The sequence below is a fragment of the Triplophysa dalaica genome, chromosome 8 (assembly GCF_015846415.1).
Source record: "Triplophysa dalaica isolate WHDGS20190420 chromosome 8, ASM1584641v1, whole genome shotgun sequence".
Taxonomy (NCBI): domain Eukaryota; kingdom Metazoa; phylum Chordata; class Actinopteri; order Cypriniformes; family Nemacheilidae; genus Triplophysa; species Triplophysa dalaica.
In genome coordinates, this window is record NC_079549.1 from 15,976,690 (window position 1) to 15,993,028 (window position 16,339).

Here is a 16,339-nt window from a genome sequence, read left to right on the forward strand (position 1 = left end):
TGAATTCCCCTCAAAGCTTAAAGTCTAATTTCTTTATACAATCCAGCAACTCTGATGAAAAATGTCAGATGTAAAATATAAAGGTCTTATTAAAAGATTTTTTCACTTTGTGGCATAGACAGCGGGGATCTAAGCAATTGTCTTTGCTGCGTTGTTGCTCGGCAGCAGAAGGCAATGGTGGGCTGGACCCCCTTTACCCTCGGAGCCTTCTGTTAAATTTGGCAGAAAAACACCAGGCCCACAGAAGAACAAAGACCAACCTTTCGGCATAGACACAGGAAAGGTTGTGCAAAGAATGGCCCAATTTGACTCAATCTTCTAACCAATTTGGTGTCCAATCTTGCAATGGAAACATTTTGCCTTAAATTGCCAGAATCGCACGTGCTTGCCCTTATATGTTCCCTCCGTGGCAGATGTTATGCATTAATTGGTGTGTTATGGCTTTGACCCAGGGTCCCTAACTGAGGGTTTAAATAGCTTATCTGTTATTTGTCGTAACTCGGCCGGCTCGGTGGGCACTTCCAGACGTGGTATTTCACGCTTTGCAGTTTCCACTGTCGGTGTGGGCTTTTGGGGGGAGCACAGTGTTTCAGTGGTGATGTCGTAACAGCAGGTAAGCTCTAAACACCATCTATCAGGCACCCATACTCGCCTCTCACACGGCCAGAGCTGTGACTGATGGACCTGTCTTTAGTATGGATGTTTAGCGCAGTGGCAGGCCATATGCCACTGGCACGGTTTCCTTCTCGCTGCCCTTACTGAGCTAAAGAGGGTGGTGCAGGGAGAGAAATAGAGAGAGGCAAAATGAAACACAAGACGCCCGTTGGCAACTGATGCAAACAAATACAATGTCTCAGGTTTTTCCCCTTCTCTGATTTCTGGAAAACCATATGATAAGAAATTACCCGACACCCGTTTCATAATACCGCCCTCCTAACCCCCACCCACCATAAACCCTAAAAACAGAGGATATTGTATGTTTTAATAACAGTGAACGAGCTCTGATGTATTTTTCCATCTGTTCCGGGCGGCCCGCAGCCCGGCCGAGTGGCCGCCCCCCTTGTGAGAGGAGCACAGCTGTTACTGTATACCCTGTCCAGAGAGCAGCTTACGCCCTTCTGCACCTCCAAAGGATGAAATGAACAAGTTTGGCTCGGTGCAATCAGGCTTTACAGCTGCAATTTCAGACCTCTCTAAATCATTTTTCATGCTCACCAAAAATGAATAATGCGCACATTAACTGATGCCAGTTAATACATTTCCATCTCAGTGCACCATTTTTCCCAATAAGATCAAGAGCGTCATATGTTGTTGTGGGAAAGAGCTAAGAGTGAAACAGAGAAAATGAAAAATCGTTAGAAAAACTATAGGCTGCAGAACAAATTTTATCCGTCTAGGGAGACAACAGTTTGTTCTACACGTTTACTTAGTTAACATAAACTCCAAATAAACCATTCTAATAAAAGTCTTAATATATTTTGGCCCTTAATTTTTAAGTACAATCAAATTGGCTTTGTAAGTCATTTCAACTTACTATTTTAAATTTTGACCGGTTGTGATTATTTAATGAAATAAGGTTATGTAAACATTTAAAAGGTTAGGTAGCCTATATAAATGACTGGTCAAGTCAATTTAATTGTACTTTGTTTAATGCAGAAAAACGTAGATGTGGCCACATAAAGGAAATACAATAACATCAGGAAAAAAGACAAATGTCTAAACTTGTTTCATGTCTCAAGGACTTGTGAATGACAGGGCAGGGATGGCGGAATATGGCCATGATATTAATTTAACAAACCCAGACCAACAGCTGGCATCGGTGGCCTCTACTTGCCCATCGCGAACGATTAATCACATTGCGGGGCAGAGGTGGACATCGAGGCTGGTGGCGGTATATCGTACGACAACATGCCTTTTTAAAATGCCGGGGAGGGTACGGCTGTAATTCATGGCGCTCCTCAAAGCAGGGCGACAGGCAAGATGCTCCCTAATGAGTGCCAGTCTAATAATCACGCGTGCGCCTGAATCCTGACCCGGTGTCAGAAGAGCGGATGTCCCGTGCCGGATGTCAGCGGCTACAGTTCTGGTAAGATCTGCAAAATGTAAATCAATTAGACCCGAAATCGTAGAGCCAACATCACAACCTATTAGTTTTGTTTAAGGGACTGGAGGGTGAACCAGTGAGCATTTTAGAGGAGAAACATTGACAACATCCTGTCAGATTGATTAGCAGTCTGTCACAGGAGCTGCGAGCTGTAAAATGGGATTCAGGGCTTGTTCATCTAAACACTGTGGAGCCTAGCGGCTACCGTCCACTAAGAGCTGCACGATCCGGCCAAAGTGATGAAGCTTAAATAAACCTCAGTTCACTGACTGTAAAAAGTGTTCTTGTTTTTGCTCGAGATTAATTCCACCGGCTCAAGGGTTGAAAGAACCGCGGACGATTCCTAGAATTGCTGGAGTGGAAACGCCACGTTTAATTGTTGGTCCTTTGAGCCGTAGGGAGAATCGTAACTGAACATGTTTCATCTTCAATCTGGGATAGCAATACGGTTTATTCTAGTTAATAAAACAGCAACGGTGTTTACGCTTATCAGGCCATTATTTGTTGCAAAATAGATGCCTCAAATGATGACATGAAAAGGTTGCCTTAAAGTTTCAAATCGCAAATCTGGGAAGTACATAAAAACAAGGTGTGTAGACTTGTGTAACCATAAGCTATTGATTTATAAATTGTCCGCAAGAGCGGGATATGTCAGATTGACGTAATTTCACTACATTACAACCAGTGTTGGGTGTAACTAGTTACTAAGTAATTAGTTAATGTAATTTAATTACTTTTCCCTTGAAAAAGTAAAGTAAGGGATTACTCATATGTTTTCTGTAATTTAATTAGTTACTTTTGATGTAATTAAACTAAATACTTTGAGAAATATATGCGTGTGCAATAGTGTAATTGACATCAAAATTCAAAGTCTTACTTTAAAATCTGTGCTTTAATGTATAATTCTCACATTTGTAATACTTTGGTCAGTTAATTATATTATTTATTTGAATTAATTACATAAGGCGTTTCATGTCTATCCTTGAATCACTTAACTAAGGTTAATGTATGATATAGAAAGTAATTAGTAATGAGTAACTTAATACTTTTTGGACAGAGTAATTTGGACAGTAATCGAATTACACTATTGAATATGTAATGAGTAACTAGTAATTAATTACTTTTTCAGAGTAACTTACCCAACACTGATTACAACCCACGTAAAGTAACCTGCAATTTACGCTTCAAAAGAGATGGTGATATAAATGCAAAAGTTCTTTTATTTTTACACCATGTAGATTTCATTATTTTAAACAAAAAATATTTGATCATATTTTTAATCAGCTCCAAGATAAACAGTTTTTCACTGTTTGAAAACGAAGTTCATTAGAGAAAAGATTTCAGTGTGTGTTCTGAGAATGTGCCGGAAGCACAAACTATACACAACATGAAATTGAAATTCACATATTTTTCCAAATAAATTGTATGGTTTCTGCCTTGACAGTACAAAACATTTATTATTTAGTTACATTTGCAGTTAACACCATGTATTTTAGTTGTTGATTCTTGTCAGACTTAAGCATGCAGTTTTTCTATTTGTCACATGGTAGCATCTGCTTTGATCCTCCCTAACAAAACCTCTAAGCCTACATGCTCATAACTGTTCAGAGGAATTCAGAGCAAACGTTATATGTACAGACAACTCAGTTTTTATCATTTCTTTTGAGTGGATTCTTGTAATGCCCATCTGCACTGTTCTCATAATAACTGAACCATTGCGTTGTATGATAGCAATATATTATAACTGGACATTTAGATGTGAAGCCGGTATCACTACAGCCATAACCCCGGTCATCCCAGCTCTATACGTGCGATCCAGGTCTTCACATTTCCATACGGATGAAGGAAGCAGGTGAACAAATACAACCACCATGCACTTTCAACCAAGAAGATGACTTGTTGACTGAAATTGTGTCTTGAGGTCAGCCCACTAACTTTCAAGAGCAGCCAGCGTGTGCGTGATGCCCCCAGGGACTATGTTCCAGCTCCTTTGAAGCCCTCTTTCTGCACTTCACTGTTTTCTTTGCAGTCATGGCTGCTGACTTCCTACTTGGGATGACCCTTCAGCCCCTGACATCGGCACATCAGAACATTGACTCTTTCCAACATTAACTACAGAGACTTTGAAGGAACAAAAGGCCACAATCTATTCCAGAAGACACATATGATGGACACTGGGAAAGGTATGTAAACAAACACTCTTAACAGAATCCACTGGCCTAGTAATGTCAGATACTGGTGCGTCTCACTGATAGTAACTCAACTTTTTTTTAAACTGATTTGTTAAGATGTCCACAGTTGGATACATACTTGTTGGACGGCCAACGGTAACATACTTTGCAATTACAAAGTGTAACAGACTAATAAATAGAGGCCCAGCTGACATAACATGAGGTCAAAGATAAAAGTGAAGATGGTGGATAGGTTCCATATGTCTTGAGACTACAATTACACGTGACAAAATCATTTGAGAGGCTTAAACCTTTAATACCGTGTCACTGTGTCATCTTGTTCATTGAAGACAAAGGTGAACACTAGTAAGATCAATTTTAATTAAGTTATGTAGATAACATACAAAGATAACATCTGTGGCATGCAGTTATCAAAAGCGGTGTTATCCAACAGTCCTGTGCCTCTGTTCCAGTTTACGCTTCAGCATGTTGTAGTTATCCTTGGTTCCTGGAGCGGTGGGGTCCAGCAGAAGAGCCAGTTCATAGTGTTTCTTTGCAAAGTCTAGTTTTCCCCAACGGTGATAAAGAACAGCTGCAACGGCACAAAAAGTCTCGTCACTCAAATCAACAGACTTCTCAGGAACACAGTGATGGTCTCGTGTGAATGGAAAAAGAATCACAAGTTCTTTGCTTTGTTTATTGATTCAAAACACACCGATTTATGCCTGTATCGCGTAACATTACAAAAGTCAAACTTGAACAACTGTTTTTGTGACAATACAGAATTGCCAGCGGGATCCCTGAAAGACTTACCAAGATTGCCATGGCAACTGGCAACGTTTGGGTTGATCTTCAGAGCGCTGAGAAAGAAACCTTCGGACTCCTGAGAGAATAATAGAACATGTGTTGTTTTTTGTCTGTAATAGATCTGTGTATGTGAAAAGGTCTCTGAAATGTGTGTCCGGATGAGAAAACACTGACAAGTATATTGTAGCATAGGAAACAAATGTTACCTTGTATTTTTCCTGTTTCCCAAGGACATTAGCGAGAGAGAACATGATGGTGTGATCTTTCGGCAATATCTTTAATGCTTCCTTTCCAATCAGCTCAGCCTGAGCCAGGTTGCCTGTAATAAAAGCCAAACATGAAATATTGCATAAACTGTGAAGTAATGTGAGGTGCTTGCAATAGGCATCAGTATTACGTAAAAAATAAAGTACATTTCCGTAAATTGAATAATGCCTAGAGGGAGTAATAGAGGTTTGTACAAAGTGCTTGAAGAACTTGAAGTCCTGGGAAACAGACATATTTATGAAGAGGTTCTTGAAAAGTGCTTCAATTATTGAATTCTTTTAAATTATTCATCTTTTTGATTATTCACAAATATTTGTAAAAACATGAAACAATAAATTGTGGTTTACTTAACCAACTTTACTCCAGGACTGGAATTTAATAAAGGCGAATTTAAGTACCTCAAGCAACTTGTATGAACCCTGTCCAATTGTAGTCCTTGAAAATCCAAACATTGTGTTTGAAAAGTCCTTGAAAGTCCTGAAAATGTCTGTATTAAAGGAGGGTGTCAATATATATATTTAGGGATGAGAGATTCATCAAGACTTTGGGGTGAAACTTTATTTGGGCCTGCGAGTAACACCTACTGTACATTAGCCATCCAGAACACATTAGCAACTGCATAGCAACCATCCTGAACACCCAAGAATTACAGTATTACATTTTGAACGGGCATGCAATCAAAAATTGTTGCGATTTTGAACTGTGGAACATGCTGGAGACACGGTATGGTGGTCAGCACATCTCACCATTAGCTCCTGTTAATCTCAGATGGGAGAGCTGTTAAAACTAAGCTGGTGAGATATATTTAAAAAAATCCATATGATTTTAACTTTTTGGTTCTATAGATCATCAAAAGAACAAGCGTATATAAAATAATTCACAAAATTTTTGTTGACTGTGCAGGGTGGATTTCTCTGGTGTGGCAGTGCTCTCCAGAGTAGTTTTTCCCCTCCACACATGGCTGATTCTTTTAGTTTCCTAATTAGAGGCCAACACAAGGGCTACTGACTTATTGATCTGGATGTCAAAACTCCCTGTAACCACAGACTCACACAAATCTAGTCTCACCGGCTGACCCTTATCAAATTCATGAGCTGCAGAGGATTTTCCTTCACCGCAGAAACCTAAACATGAAATCTAAAGTTTTACATTTTCACACTTTCCCGAATCTAACAGTTTATTTTACAGGAAAACAATAGCACATCATATTTTTCTCAAGTGTAATTTTGGGATTGAGTGTGGCTTGAAACACGCAGAGGGAGAAGGCTTTATATTTATTTATTTTTGGCAGGGAAAATGGACCGTGCCAGGACTCTCAAGGGAGGGCCAACCTGCCTGGGAGACGTTTCTGAATAAACGGCTTCTGTCGGGGAATCGCACCATTCTCCACACGGCAGGGAAGAGTGGCTTTAAAACAACACACAAAGCTTTTAATACATAAATTTCAAGCATTGCTGATTCTTGCTCTTCCGGTCTAATCATGTTGGGATCTTATGCCGGCATTTACCAGAAAGGACATCCTCTGTTAATCCTGTAACATTGTCAGAACGGAAACTTTTTGCATTATGAGTAAACAAGCAAGTATGCATCTATGTACAATTTACTGCCTTAAATAAACAGCTCTAATCCTTAATAGACCCTGAACAAATATATATCCACAATATAATTGTGATAGATTGCTGGAAATATATTGAATATCACCAAACGTAAAACAACTTGCTCTTAATACACAAAAAAAAAATCAAGGGTCAAATATTATTGTGGCCGTTCCGAAAGCTAAGTTACCAGTCCCTGTTGGGTCTGTGAAGAGATAAGGGGGTGAGGATGGGATGCAGGAGTTAATTGTTGTAAAGGGTGAACTAATTATGCAGCATGGCCCCATGTGGCAGTGTGCACCTGACGCTCAGCATCTGCAGAGTGGAAGTTCACACCTCTCTCTCTCACTCACTCACTCACACACACACTGCTATACTTGCAACACCAGACAAAAATGAGAAGGCGGAAGATTTGGGAAGAGGCCAAGATCATCTGTTTACCCCCAAGGGCAGGGTCAAGGTCACGTTTAATGAGAATACTCGCTCAGTTTATGCATAGTTTGTGCGTCTGTCTGGACGAACACAGATCTATACTGAATGGCTAAACTGTGAAATGCAAAAGGGATAATGTACAGCAAGCCATCATTGCAAAATAAACCCCAAGATGCCGATCAGGGCCCCAACGTGCAGCATTATCTATATATTATCTTGCTTATTTTACAGCTATTTACCAAATAAATAAAGGACATGCGATTTTGATATGAAATTGTTTTCTTCTACAAGAAGAATGCAGAGTGCTACCAGAGACCCATCACAGCTGTGTGGGAGATTTGTTATTTGGGACAAGAATCATACAGATCGGCAGCCATTATATAAAACTGACCAATATAATTGACCAATCGAAATCAAGAATAAAAAACTGTATAACATCCTCAAGAATACGAATAGAAACGTAACCTCTAAATTACTTAATTTATTATATACATCAATTGTGTTAGTGATGGCATTTATTTATCTACTGTTTTTGTTTGATCTAATGAAAAATGTTTTTTTTACCAGTGTTATCCAATAGTATGACCATGTTGTTCCAGGCCAGGCTATGGTCAGGTTTCAGCATGGTGGCATTCCTCCAGGCGTTCAGCGCATCTATGCTGCGGTTCAGGTCTGCATACTGGAAATACAGTAAACAAATTGCAGTCACAAACTACTCACCAGTAGAATCAAAGCCTGCCAGTGTTGCTGAAAGTAGCCACATAACATTGCTTTAACATAAATCCTGTGTTTCAGGCAATGGGTATATCTTTGGGGAAAACTACAGATCATACAAAACCATCAAACACCAACTGTCACATTTGTTATATCTTTCCTATCTGTATAACCCGAAACTTCGTGAGACTTAACATATTGTATATTTTTGTATTTAAGAGGCATTTAAAACAAAAAAACAATCCAGATATGAACAGCAAGGTTTAACATATGTACTATAAGCACTAACTGCTAGACCACAGCTTTAATAAAAATAATTTCAAATCAATCATAGTAATTGAAATACAGGAAGCATCTGATTTTCACCAACACAAAATAGCATGTCATTACACACCGTAATTGTCAATATTAAGTATGCGCAATTTCGTGCTATAATTAATAATAAATTGCCCCATGTTGGTTTGTACTTACACAAGCAGAATGAATGTTCACAGAATAGCTCATGAAAAAATGTGGAAAAGACTCCCAGCATGTTTTCTCATATTCCGACCATGTTTTTGGTGTAATAACAGTGGGATTAAAAAATGGCATCAAAAAAATCCCCCTTACCAGGCGTCCCAAGTTGTAGTAACAGTCTGGGTATTTCTTCCTGAATTTAATTGCGTTCCAATAGCTCAGTTCAGCCTCATCAAACTTCTTCAGACTGTTCTGCACAATACCCAAATTCATCCAAGCTGCAGCAAAATCAGGCCTATATGAATCAATAAATATAACAAAGGTTACAAATTACTTATTATATTAAAGGTTAATAAATACTGCTACGTGTGTTTCAAATAATCCTCATTGCTTACTGGATATGAACGGCAGCTGACAGGTGCTCCTCAGCTTCATGTAGCTCATTTCTCTCCTTTAATATGTTGCCAAGATTGTTCATAGCATGAACATACTTAGGGTGTAATCTGTATTGAGAAATAGTATTTGTGAGGAGTAATACACATGAAGCTTTTGCCTATGAAGAGCATTTCAAACAAGTGACTTTTTTTTTTTTTGGAAAAGAGCGTTTGGAGTATATGAATATTCCATGACATTGGACAGAAAAGTGTTCCCACAGTTAACTATGAAATCACAGATGATAAAGCTGCACTGTTGAGAAGTGCTGAAAGACTACGTTTAGTATTTTTGGCAAAAAGAATATGATGATTTTTTTTTACCTCACAGCTTCCCTGTAGTATTTGACTGCAGCGCTCTGGTTGCCTTTGTCAGCAAGGTTTTTGCCAACATTGTAATGTACCTGTTCAACAAAAGGAAAAAGTTAGAATACTCCTCCATCTAATGAGATACTTCTATGAAAAACTGCAATATTTAACTATTCAATAATATAATTAAAAAAGAAACACTATGCAGACTATACAAATACAATTAACAGCTATCAAGCATTGTATGTGTTGATGGTAAGGCTGTAGTTATTGTAATGCATTTCAACAATGAAACGCTGGTGAGTTAGAGTTAGCGGTTGTGTTCTCCACAGGATAGCCTTGCGGTCTCACCTTGGCGTTGAGAGGGCAGACAGACAGGGCGCTGGTGAAGAGACTCTGCTCAGACCTCCACTGCTGACTGCGCTGTGCAGAGCGAGCCACGTTCACACACAGCAGCATCAACGTGGCCGCTCTCAGCAGCCTCTGCGGTCAGCCCACACACATTTACACAAGACGTGAACACACACATACTCAACGGAACATTAGTAACAGTGAATTATGGTCTGATGGTGAATATTAGGAGGCGATAAATTGGGAAATTGAGGTAAAACAGGACACATACCCTGTGTTTCCTCCAGCGGCAGCTACAGTAGCCCACGGCGTAGGCCAGAATGAGGCAGTACCCAGCGGAGGAGAGGTACAGCACCCGCTCGGCTATCACAAAGCCCACCCTGAAGAAAAGATTACTGGCTGGCAGAAAAGGAATTACCAGCAGTACCAGGCCAAATGTCAGAGTCCTAAAATGACAGGAAACATCATTTGTATAGACTCAACCCCAATTTAGTATATTAAACAACAGTCTTTTCATTAGCAGATATGTAACTTTAAATGCACTTCAAGCTGAATACTGTGAAACAATGTCAGCAATGTGTTTTTTGGAATCTCTTCTGACCATTTTCGAATCATCACTCTTCATTAAAGGTGTCATATGGCACGAACACGCGTTTTTCTGTGTCTTTGGTATGTTATAAGTTTCCATGCATGTATTAGACACGTAAAATTGCTAAAATCAAAGTGTCGGGAAAAAAAGATGCATTAACCATGTAACCACACCCCGGCGAATGTACGTCACTTCGCAACATGATTTGACTAAGACCACACAACTCTGAACGCAAGTGAGGTAGGTGTACTTGTAAATCTCATTGTATTGTCACCGCCGCAGCCATGTCGCGGAGACGCTGTGTGTTTCGTTGCGAAAAAGAAATACTCTTTGTTTGCCCTGCCAAAAGATGAGACAACTAAAAACGAATGGTTAGATTTTATTTACAACACTGTTCCACAAAAGTACAGTCCGAATGTTCAAGTTTGTGCAGCGCATTTCACCAATGGTTGTTTCACGAAACTGGTAGAGAGATCAAGACCGGCTATGCGCGAAAGCTTTGGTTAAAAAGTGGGGCCATTCCAACCATTAAAACTTCACAAGGACAGTCTGGCACCTCAGATTCGCAGCCTGTAAGTATATTTTCATTGTAAAAGACTTTGTTATGAACTAACGCGAGTTGAGTTGTTGTGTGTTTGTAATCTGCAAATACAGACACGCACGCAACGTGAAAAAAAAGACAACATAAGTCCTATTAATCAGAAATAATGTTCCAACTAGATTCAACAAATGTCGTGTTTATAATGGCATTTATTGTCTTTGTTGAGTTGCGACGAGACGTAGCGTAACACTGGTTGAAAAAGAAGGGCCAAAGCGATCACGTTATTTATTATGTTACCATTCCCTGCTGTAATGCGAGCTTGTTTTTATCTCACACAAACTCTGTATGATGTATACGGTTGTTTGTTTATAGTCTTTATAACGTCGTATATAAAAGGTAAGACAGTAAGCTATAGTTTTTAACTATTTAACACAATAATTTTTTAATAAAACCTTACCAATCCTTTACATCCTGCTCAAGTAGCGCTGGCAAATTTGAAGTATCAACTTTGTCATCTTCATTTTTCGTATCAGATTCGGGCTCAAAGTGATATAAGGAAGTACCAATGACATTTTATCACCTGTCATTACAATTGCTTGTGAACATGATGTTAAGAGGCGTTACATTTCCCTCACACTCTTGCAGTATTCGACCAATCACTAAGCACTGGTTACCTGGCCAATCATAGCACACCTCACTTTTCAGGCGACCTTACATTTTTTATATACATTACATCACATCTAAAACAAACAATATTATTTGTTTTAGCCGTGTCATTTGACCCCTTTAACGTTTACACAAAGCCTATGTTGTTTTACTGTGACACTGCTTTTGTTACCTTCTTTTACTGCTGTCCAGTGAGCACAGAGCTTGGCTTACCAAGCCTAACAGACAGCACCAAAGCACAAGAGGCCAGACGATCCTCAAATCACTGGCTGATTTAATCAGAGGCACACAGCCCATTGACCAATCAAAACACAACCACCAGGGACACAGCAGCAGCCAGGCATTCAACGAGTAGTAGTAATTATAGTTCACAATCTGCCAATCAAAGAAAGAAGGTTATTTAGAGAGTACGAGGAAAAGACTATGGCTATAAAAAGACTATAAAATCCCAAAGCGAGCAGAATGCTTACCCTCAGGATGACATTTTCAGCAAAGGATGCTGGGTTATCCACTTCAGTGAATGAAGGAGGCCCAGTTCCCATGATCCTCCATCTTACATATAACAGAAAGGATCCTCCAAAAAAGAGAATAGCCAACCTCACAAGCAAACCGTTCCTCACCAACTCTCCAATCTGAATGGAAATAGGAAGATAATTATCAATCCACAGGTTCTATCGGTTACTTATAGAAGAGGGCAAAATTTACAAAAGACACTTACGTCAGATGATTTTCTCCTGAATAGCAGCCGCTGAACAAGCTCACAGATGTTCAGATTACAGACTATGAGAATATCATAAACAGCATTCACTCCCTGAGATGGAAATGAATGAGGCTTTTATGGATGATCACAGGCAATTATTGTACAGTCAACATTAATCAGACAGAAAAGACAACAAGCATCTTTATAATATTACTATATTGGACATACCAGCAGTAGCTATACAAAACTCAACTAAAAAAGTTTTTGCTTCCAAATAAGTTATTAAAGATAACCTGTAATTTTTTGATAGTTTCTTCTAAACCAGTTTGATCTTACAATTTTCAAGAGTGTTACCCCTGTCGCACTTTCTAAATATCAATCTGTTTGTTCAAGCTAAATTCTGGCTTAACCCAATAGTTCACCCAAAAATGAAAACTCTGTCATCATCTCGTCATTTCAAACTTGTATGGTTTTCTTCTGCACAACACAAAAGAAGATATTTTGAAGATTGCTTGTAACCAAGCAACAGCGGCACCCATTGACATTGCATTGCATTGGTTTTGTGTCAATACAAAACAAGTAAATGCGTACCGCCGTTGTTCGGTCACCAACATTCTTCAAAATATATATTTTTTGTGTTCTGCAGAATAAAGTCATACAAGTTTGAAATGACAAGAGGGTGAGTAAATGATGAGACAATGTTGTTTGTGCAAACAATGACAAATGGAGCAAGTGTTTGGTTAACATTTTTTTTCATGGTTTTCACACAGTCACAAACTGAAATACACTGCTTATTATCTGTTTTCTGAGGTTCATGCGAATTTTCACTCACCAAAACCGTGATGCCTTGTTCCTTGCAGAGCATGGCTACAGCACACAGAAGAATGCTTCCCATCATCCATGACACAGAGAACTTTTTATCGCTACCTACAAAAAGAAGTTCTAAAGTAACTCATTTGTACTGTAAATGTTAAAAAATGCAAATACAATTTCACATAGTGCCATAATAAATAATAATGTTTTAGTTTATGAACTGACCTTGAAATGCTTTGCAGTAAACCAGAAAAGAGAGCTGAAAAAACAGGGCACACAACAAATCTGCCCTGCCAACAATGCCAGCCACCTACAACAGAGACAGCCAACACAACAGATTATTTCCAAGATCGACTCCAACTACATACTTTGGAGAGCTCAAGGACACTGTTTCGTTGTCTACAAAATAGGATGGGGCAAAAACAAGTCGATCATGGTGACCCACCTCTAGTGCAAAAACACCAAAATCAAGGCATCGTCTAGCACATTAAAGTCACGAAATCTATTTTAATAGCAGTTACAAAATTTACACCGAACCAAATTAAATCCTCCTCGTACAATAAAAAGACAAAAATGAGCTGCATAAAAACATCCTGCGCCCTCCTTTTGTCTTTGAAATTGCCCTTATTTCTGGCCAAATTAACAGCGAAGGCAGGAGGTAGCACTCATTACAGAACTGCGGTCAGCCCTGGTTGGAGTCCTGGGGGCCACCTTCTTTGATACATCCCGTAGGCCTGAGTCAGTGGTCTCTCTGAACCTAACCCCCTCCAGGTCCAATGCCGGTCTTTCTGAACCTGATTAAAGAGCAGATCTGGAGCATCGGCAGCCTCTACAGAGCTCTGATGCATCCGTGCCAGGTCAGAACAAGTGTTGGTCTGCTGTTAATAGCCGTGCCTGATCGAAGAGCCCACCTATGCGAGGCATACCAGCTGCGTGAAGCTTTCTTCTCCACAGGCCTTGTAATGTATATTTCATGCAACATCAGTGAACATTGTGATACAGAACAATGTAGTGGGATATTGTTTACCGGGCACAGACGGCCCGCTGAATCACACCTTCCTGCTCTACTTACGCTTTCCGTGTGAACCGGGTGCGCGGCGAAGAAGAGCGCAGCGAGGAACGAGGCTTTCGGAGAGATATTGACTTTTGACCCTCGTCCGTCGTGAGACAGGCCTCCGATTAATATTGAAAACACATCAATCATTAACGCAGAAATAACACAGTGGAGGCCAACGTTGAGAAGGTGGAAGCCAACTGGAAACAGTCCACCGGCCAAGAGGTAGTTTATCCTGAGGAAACAAAGTAACAAATCCAATTTACCTAAACGGACGTTTCTGTGACGATCTCAAACTTTGGTGCTTTTCCCAACATGCTGCTCGGCAAGCAAGGTGAAACAATAAAATAGCAAATATATGGTGCCACAATAAAAAAGGACATTTATAGACATGCTGTATTACAAATTCATAATATTTATGATCAAGTTGAGATAACAGGCCATTACTAATGCAAAACGATGTTACTCTCATTAGCAGCATGTAGGACATGAATTATGCCCCCTATATAGATTCTTCACAGTAGCAGTCAAATGCCAATGACAATGTTTAAATGAGTTTGAAAAAAAGGCAATATATGCATCCAATTTTAATGTCAATTATTGTGGCGTTCGGTCAGGAAGCTCTTGGGGGACCTCTTTTGATTTCCCACTGAGAATAAAATTACAAGTCCAGACATTTAATATATGCAAAGAGGTCTGAAAATATTCACCATACGCAGGTTGGAGCCTTAATCATCTGTCACACAGCAGTAATTGAAGGACGCGTTTGTCTTTGTGTCGAACATACCTGAAGGTCAGGACGGTTAGCGGCCGATACGATTTGTGACTGGAGTTGCTACTTAAGTTACTTCCCCAAAAGTCATTTTTCCAGATGTTGCCCAGAGGAGAACCAGGGTTCAAATCCTACAAAGAGAAAAGACACACAGGTTTGCTATAGAGACCTTGCTATATTTAATTCTCTGAAAATACTGATATTGACGTTCGCCCATCGTTTTTACAATAAAACATCATCATCATCAAGACATGTTTTACTGTCAGACTCAAAACTGAACATAACAACAGTGATTATTCTGTAACAATATACACCCAAATAAATAGTTATAAGGGAGGCACCTTGTTATTGATGATGGCTTCTGAATCATCAAAGACAAAGTCCCCATCATAGCTGTTTATAAAACAGATCAGGGCAACAAAGGCAGTGACCAGCCGGGAGTGAAAGAGTCCCAGTTTCGGCAGAGGGATATGCTGATCCCAGTGAGGCTCAGAAAGCACCATCTTTCCCGTGGTTTCTGCTCATCCTGACTCACCATGAACTTGCAGAATAAAGAACACATGCGAATGGTTAGAACAGTAATCCCAAAGCACTAAGAATAAGGGTACATAAAACAGAAGTATACCTATGCACAAGGGCAGAGCGCCGACTCAACACACTTGCACACTATTGCTACACGGCTGCATGCACAAACGCGTGGCATTCATAGTAGCAACCGGCTGTGTGAACCGGAATCGAGCATTCACAGCTTTGACGTTTTCTACGAGAAATTCCGCGTAATACACAATCAAAACATGATGTATAAACGGCTCTGGCATCAATAACTGTCGGACCACTGACCAGGACGGCAAGCTGTGGAGCACGATAAATACAGTAATACCGATGTCACATAAATACGACGAATATATTGTTAAACGCCACGAATTAAAAACTTAAAAAGGTTAAAAACGTAGCTAATCGTTGGGATCCCCGTATCCCGCATGTACTTCCTGCTTGCGCATGGAGAAGAATAGACGGCGTGACGTCACGTGACCGATTCCAGCATGGATACAGTGTAGCAGTCCAAAACAAATGTTTCACCTTTTTTCATTTAAGACTTATAAAATAATGTGAGACTTTAAATTATACATTAACCCTTTGAAAGACAGTAAAAGCGAAAATCGCTGACATTCTTGAAAAGCACTGAAAGTACATTTATTGTATTGTCTCCTCGCAGCTCAATTGTGAGGCCTTTTGTTGTTGTACAACAATTAAAAGATACACGTTAACGGTGATGTTTTACACAGTCATTAAACTAATAAAAATACATCGCAATGTTGGGTAGTCCTGCGCGGTTTCACTTTATTTTAATATATTGTAAACAATATTTGTATGTTTTAAGAAATTACTTTGTGTTATTTGAGAGACATGGTATTTTAAAAACAAAGATTTTAGTGCAGTGCCTTAAAGTCACAATTATAAGGCTATGGTACAAAAGGTCAATGTGTGTTCAAAGAGCTGTATCTTTCTGATAATGAATGATAAGGATGGAACTGTTCCGTTTTTCTTAGCTCGACAGTTTCGTAGT

The 16,339-nt window shown here is 39.5% G+C and overlaps 1 protein-coding gene and 1 long non-coding RNA gene across 4 annotated transcripts in view; one reads left to right on the forward strand and one right to left on the reverse strand.

The window, feature by feature from the left end:
• Window positions 1–4,505, forward strand: part of LOC130427671 (uncharacterized) — a 108,219-nt gene extending 103,714 nt beyond the window's left edge. The window contains exon 5 of the long non-coding RNA XR_008907333.1: window positions 4,134–4,505. This is a non-coding gene — a long non-coding RNA (uncharacterized LOC130427671). The remainder of the gene's footprint in view (window positions 1–4,133) is intronic.
• A 131-nt stretch (window positions 4,506–4,636) lies between these two features.
• Window positions 4,637–15,776, reverse strand: tmtc4 (transmembrane O-mannosyltransferase targeting cadherins 4). 3 transcript variants are annotated; one of them, XM_056755243.1, is made up of 18 exons: window positions 15,398–15,776; window positions 15,114–15,313; window positions 14,788–14,903; window positions 14,019–14,235; window positions 13,172–13,256; window positions 12,966–13,060; window positions 12,152–12,244; window positions 11,904–12,065; window positions 11,606–11,808; window positions 9,909–10,083; window positions 9,638–9,769; window positions 9,302–9,381; window positions 8,942–9,049; window positions 8,700–8,841; window positions 7,941–8,055; window positions 5,289–5,401; window positions 5,089–5,158; window positions 4,637–4,867 (listed from the first exon to the last, which is right to left on the reverse strand). In XM_056755243.1, the coding sequence occupies exons 2-18, from the start codon at window positions 15,273–15,275 to the stop codon at window positions 4,719–4,721; spliced, it is 2,217 nt and encodes a 738-aa protein (XP_056611221.1). In that variant the 5' UTR covers window positions 15,276–15,313; window positions 15,398–15,776; the 3' UTR covers window positions 4,637–4,718. The 3 variants fall into 3 exon arrangements, with proteins under 3 accessions (XP_056611221.1, XP_056611222.1, XP_056611223.1); XM_056755244.1 differs by lacking the exon at window positions 9,638–9,769; XM_056755245.1 differs by lacking the exons at window positions 15,114–15,313; window positions 15,398–15,776 and having other exon boundaries at window positions 14,711–14,793.
• Window positions 15,777–16,339: the final 563 nt, after the last annotated feature.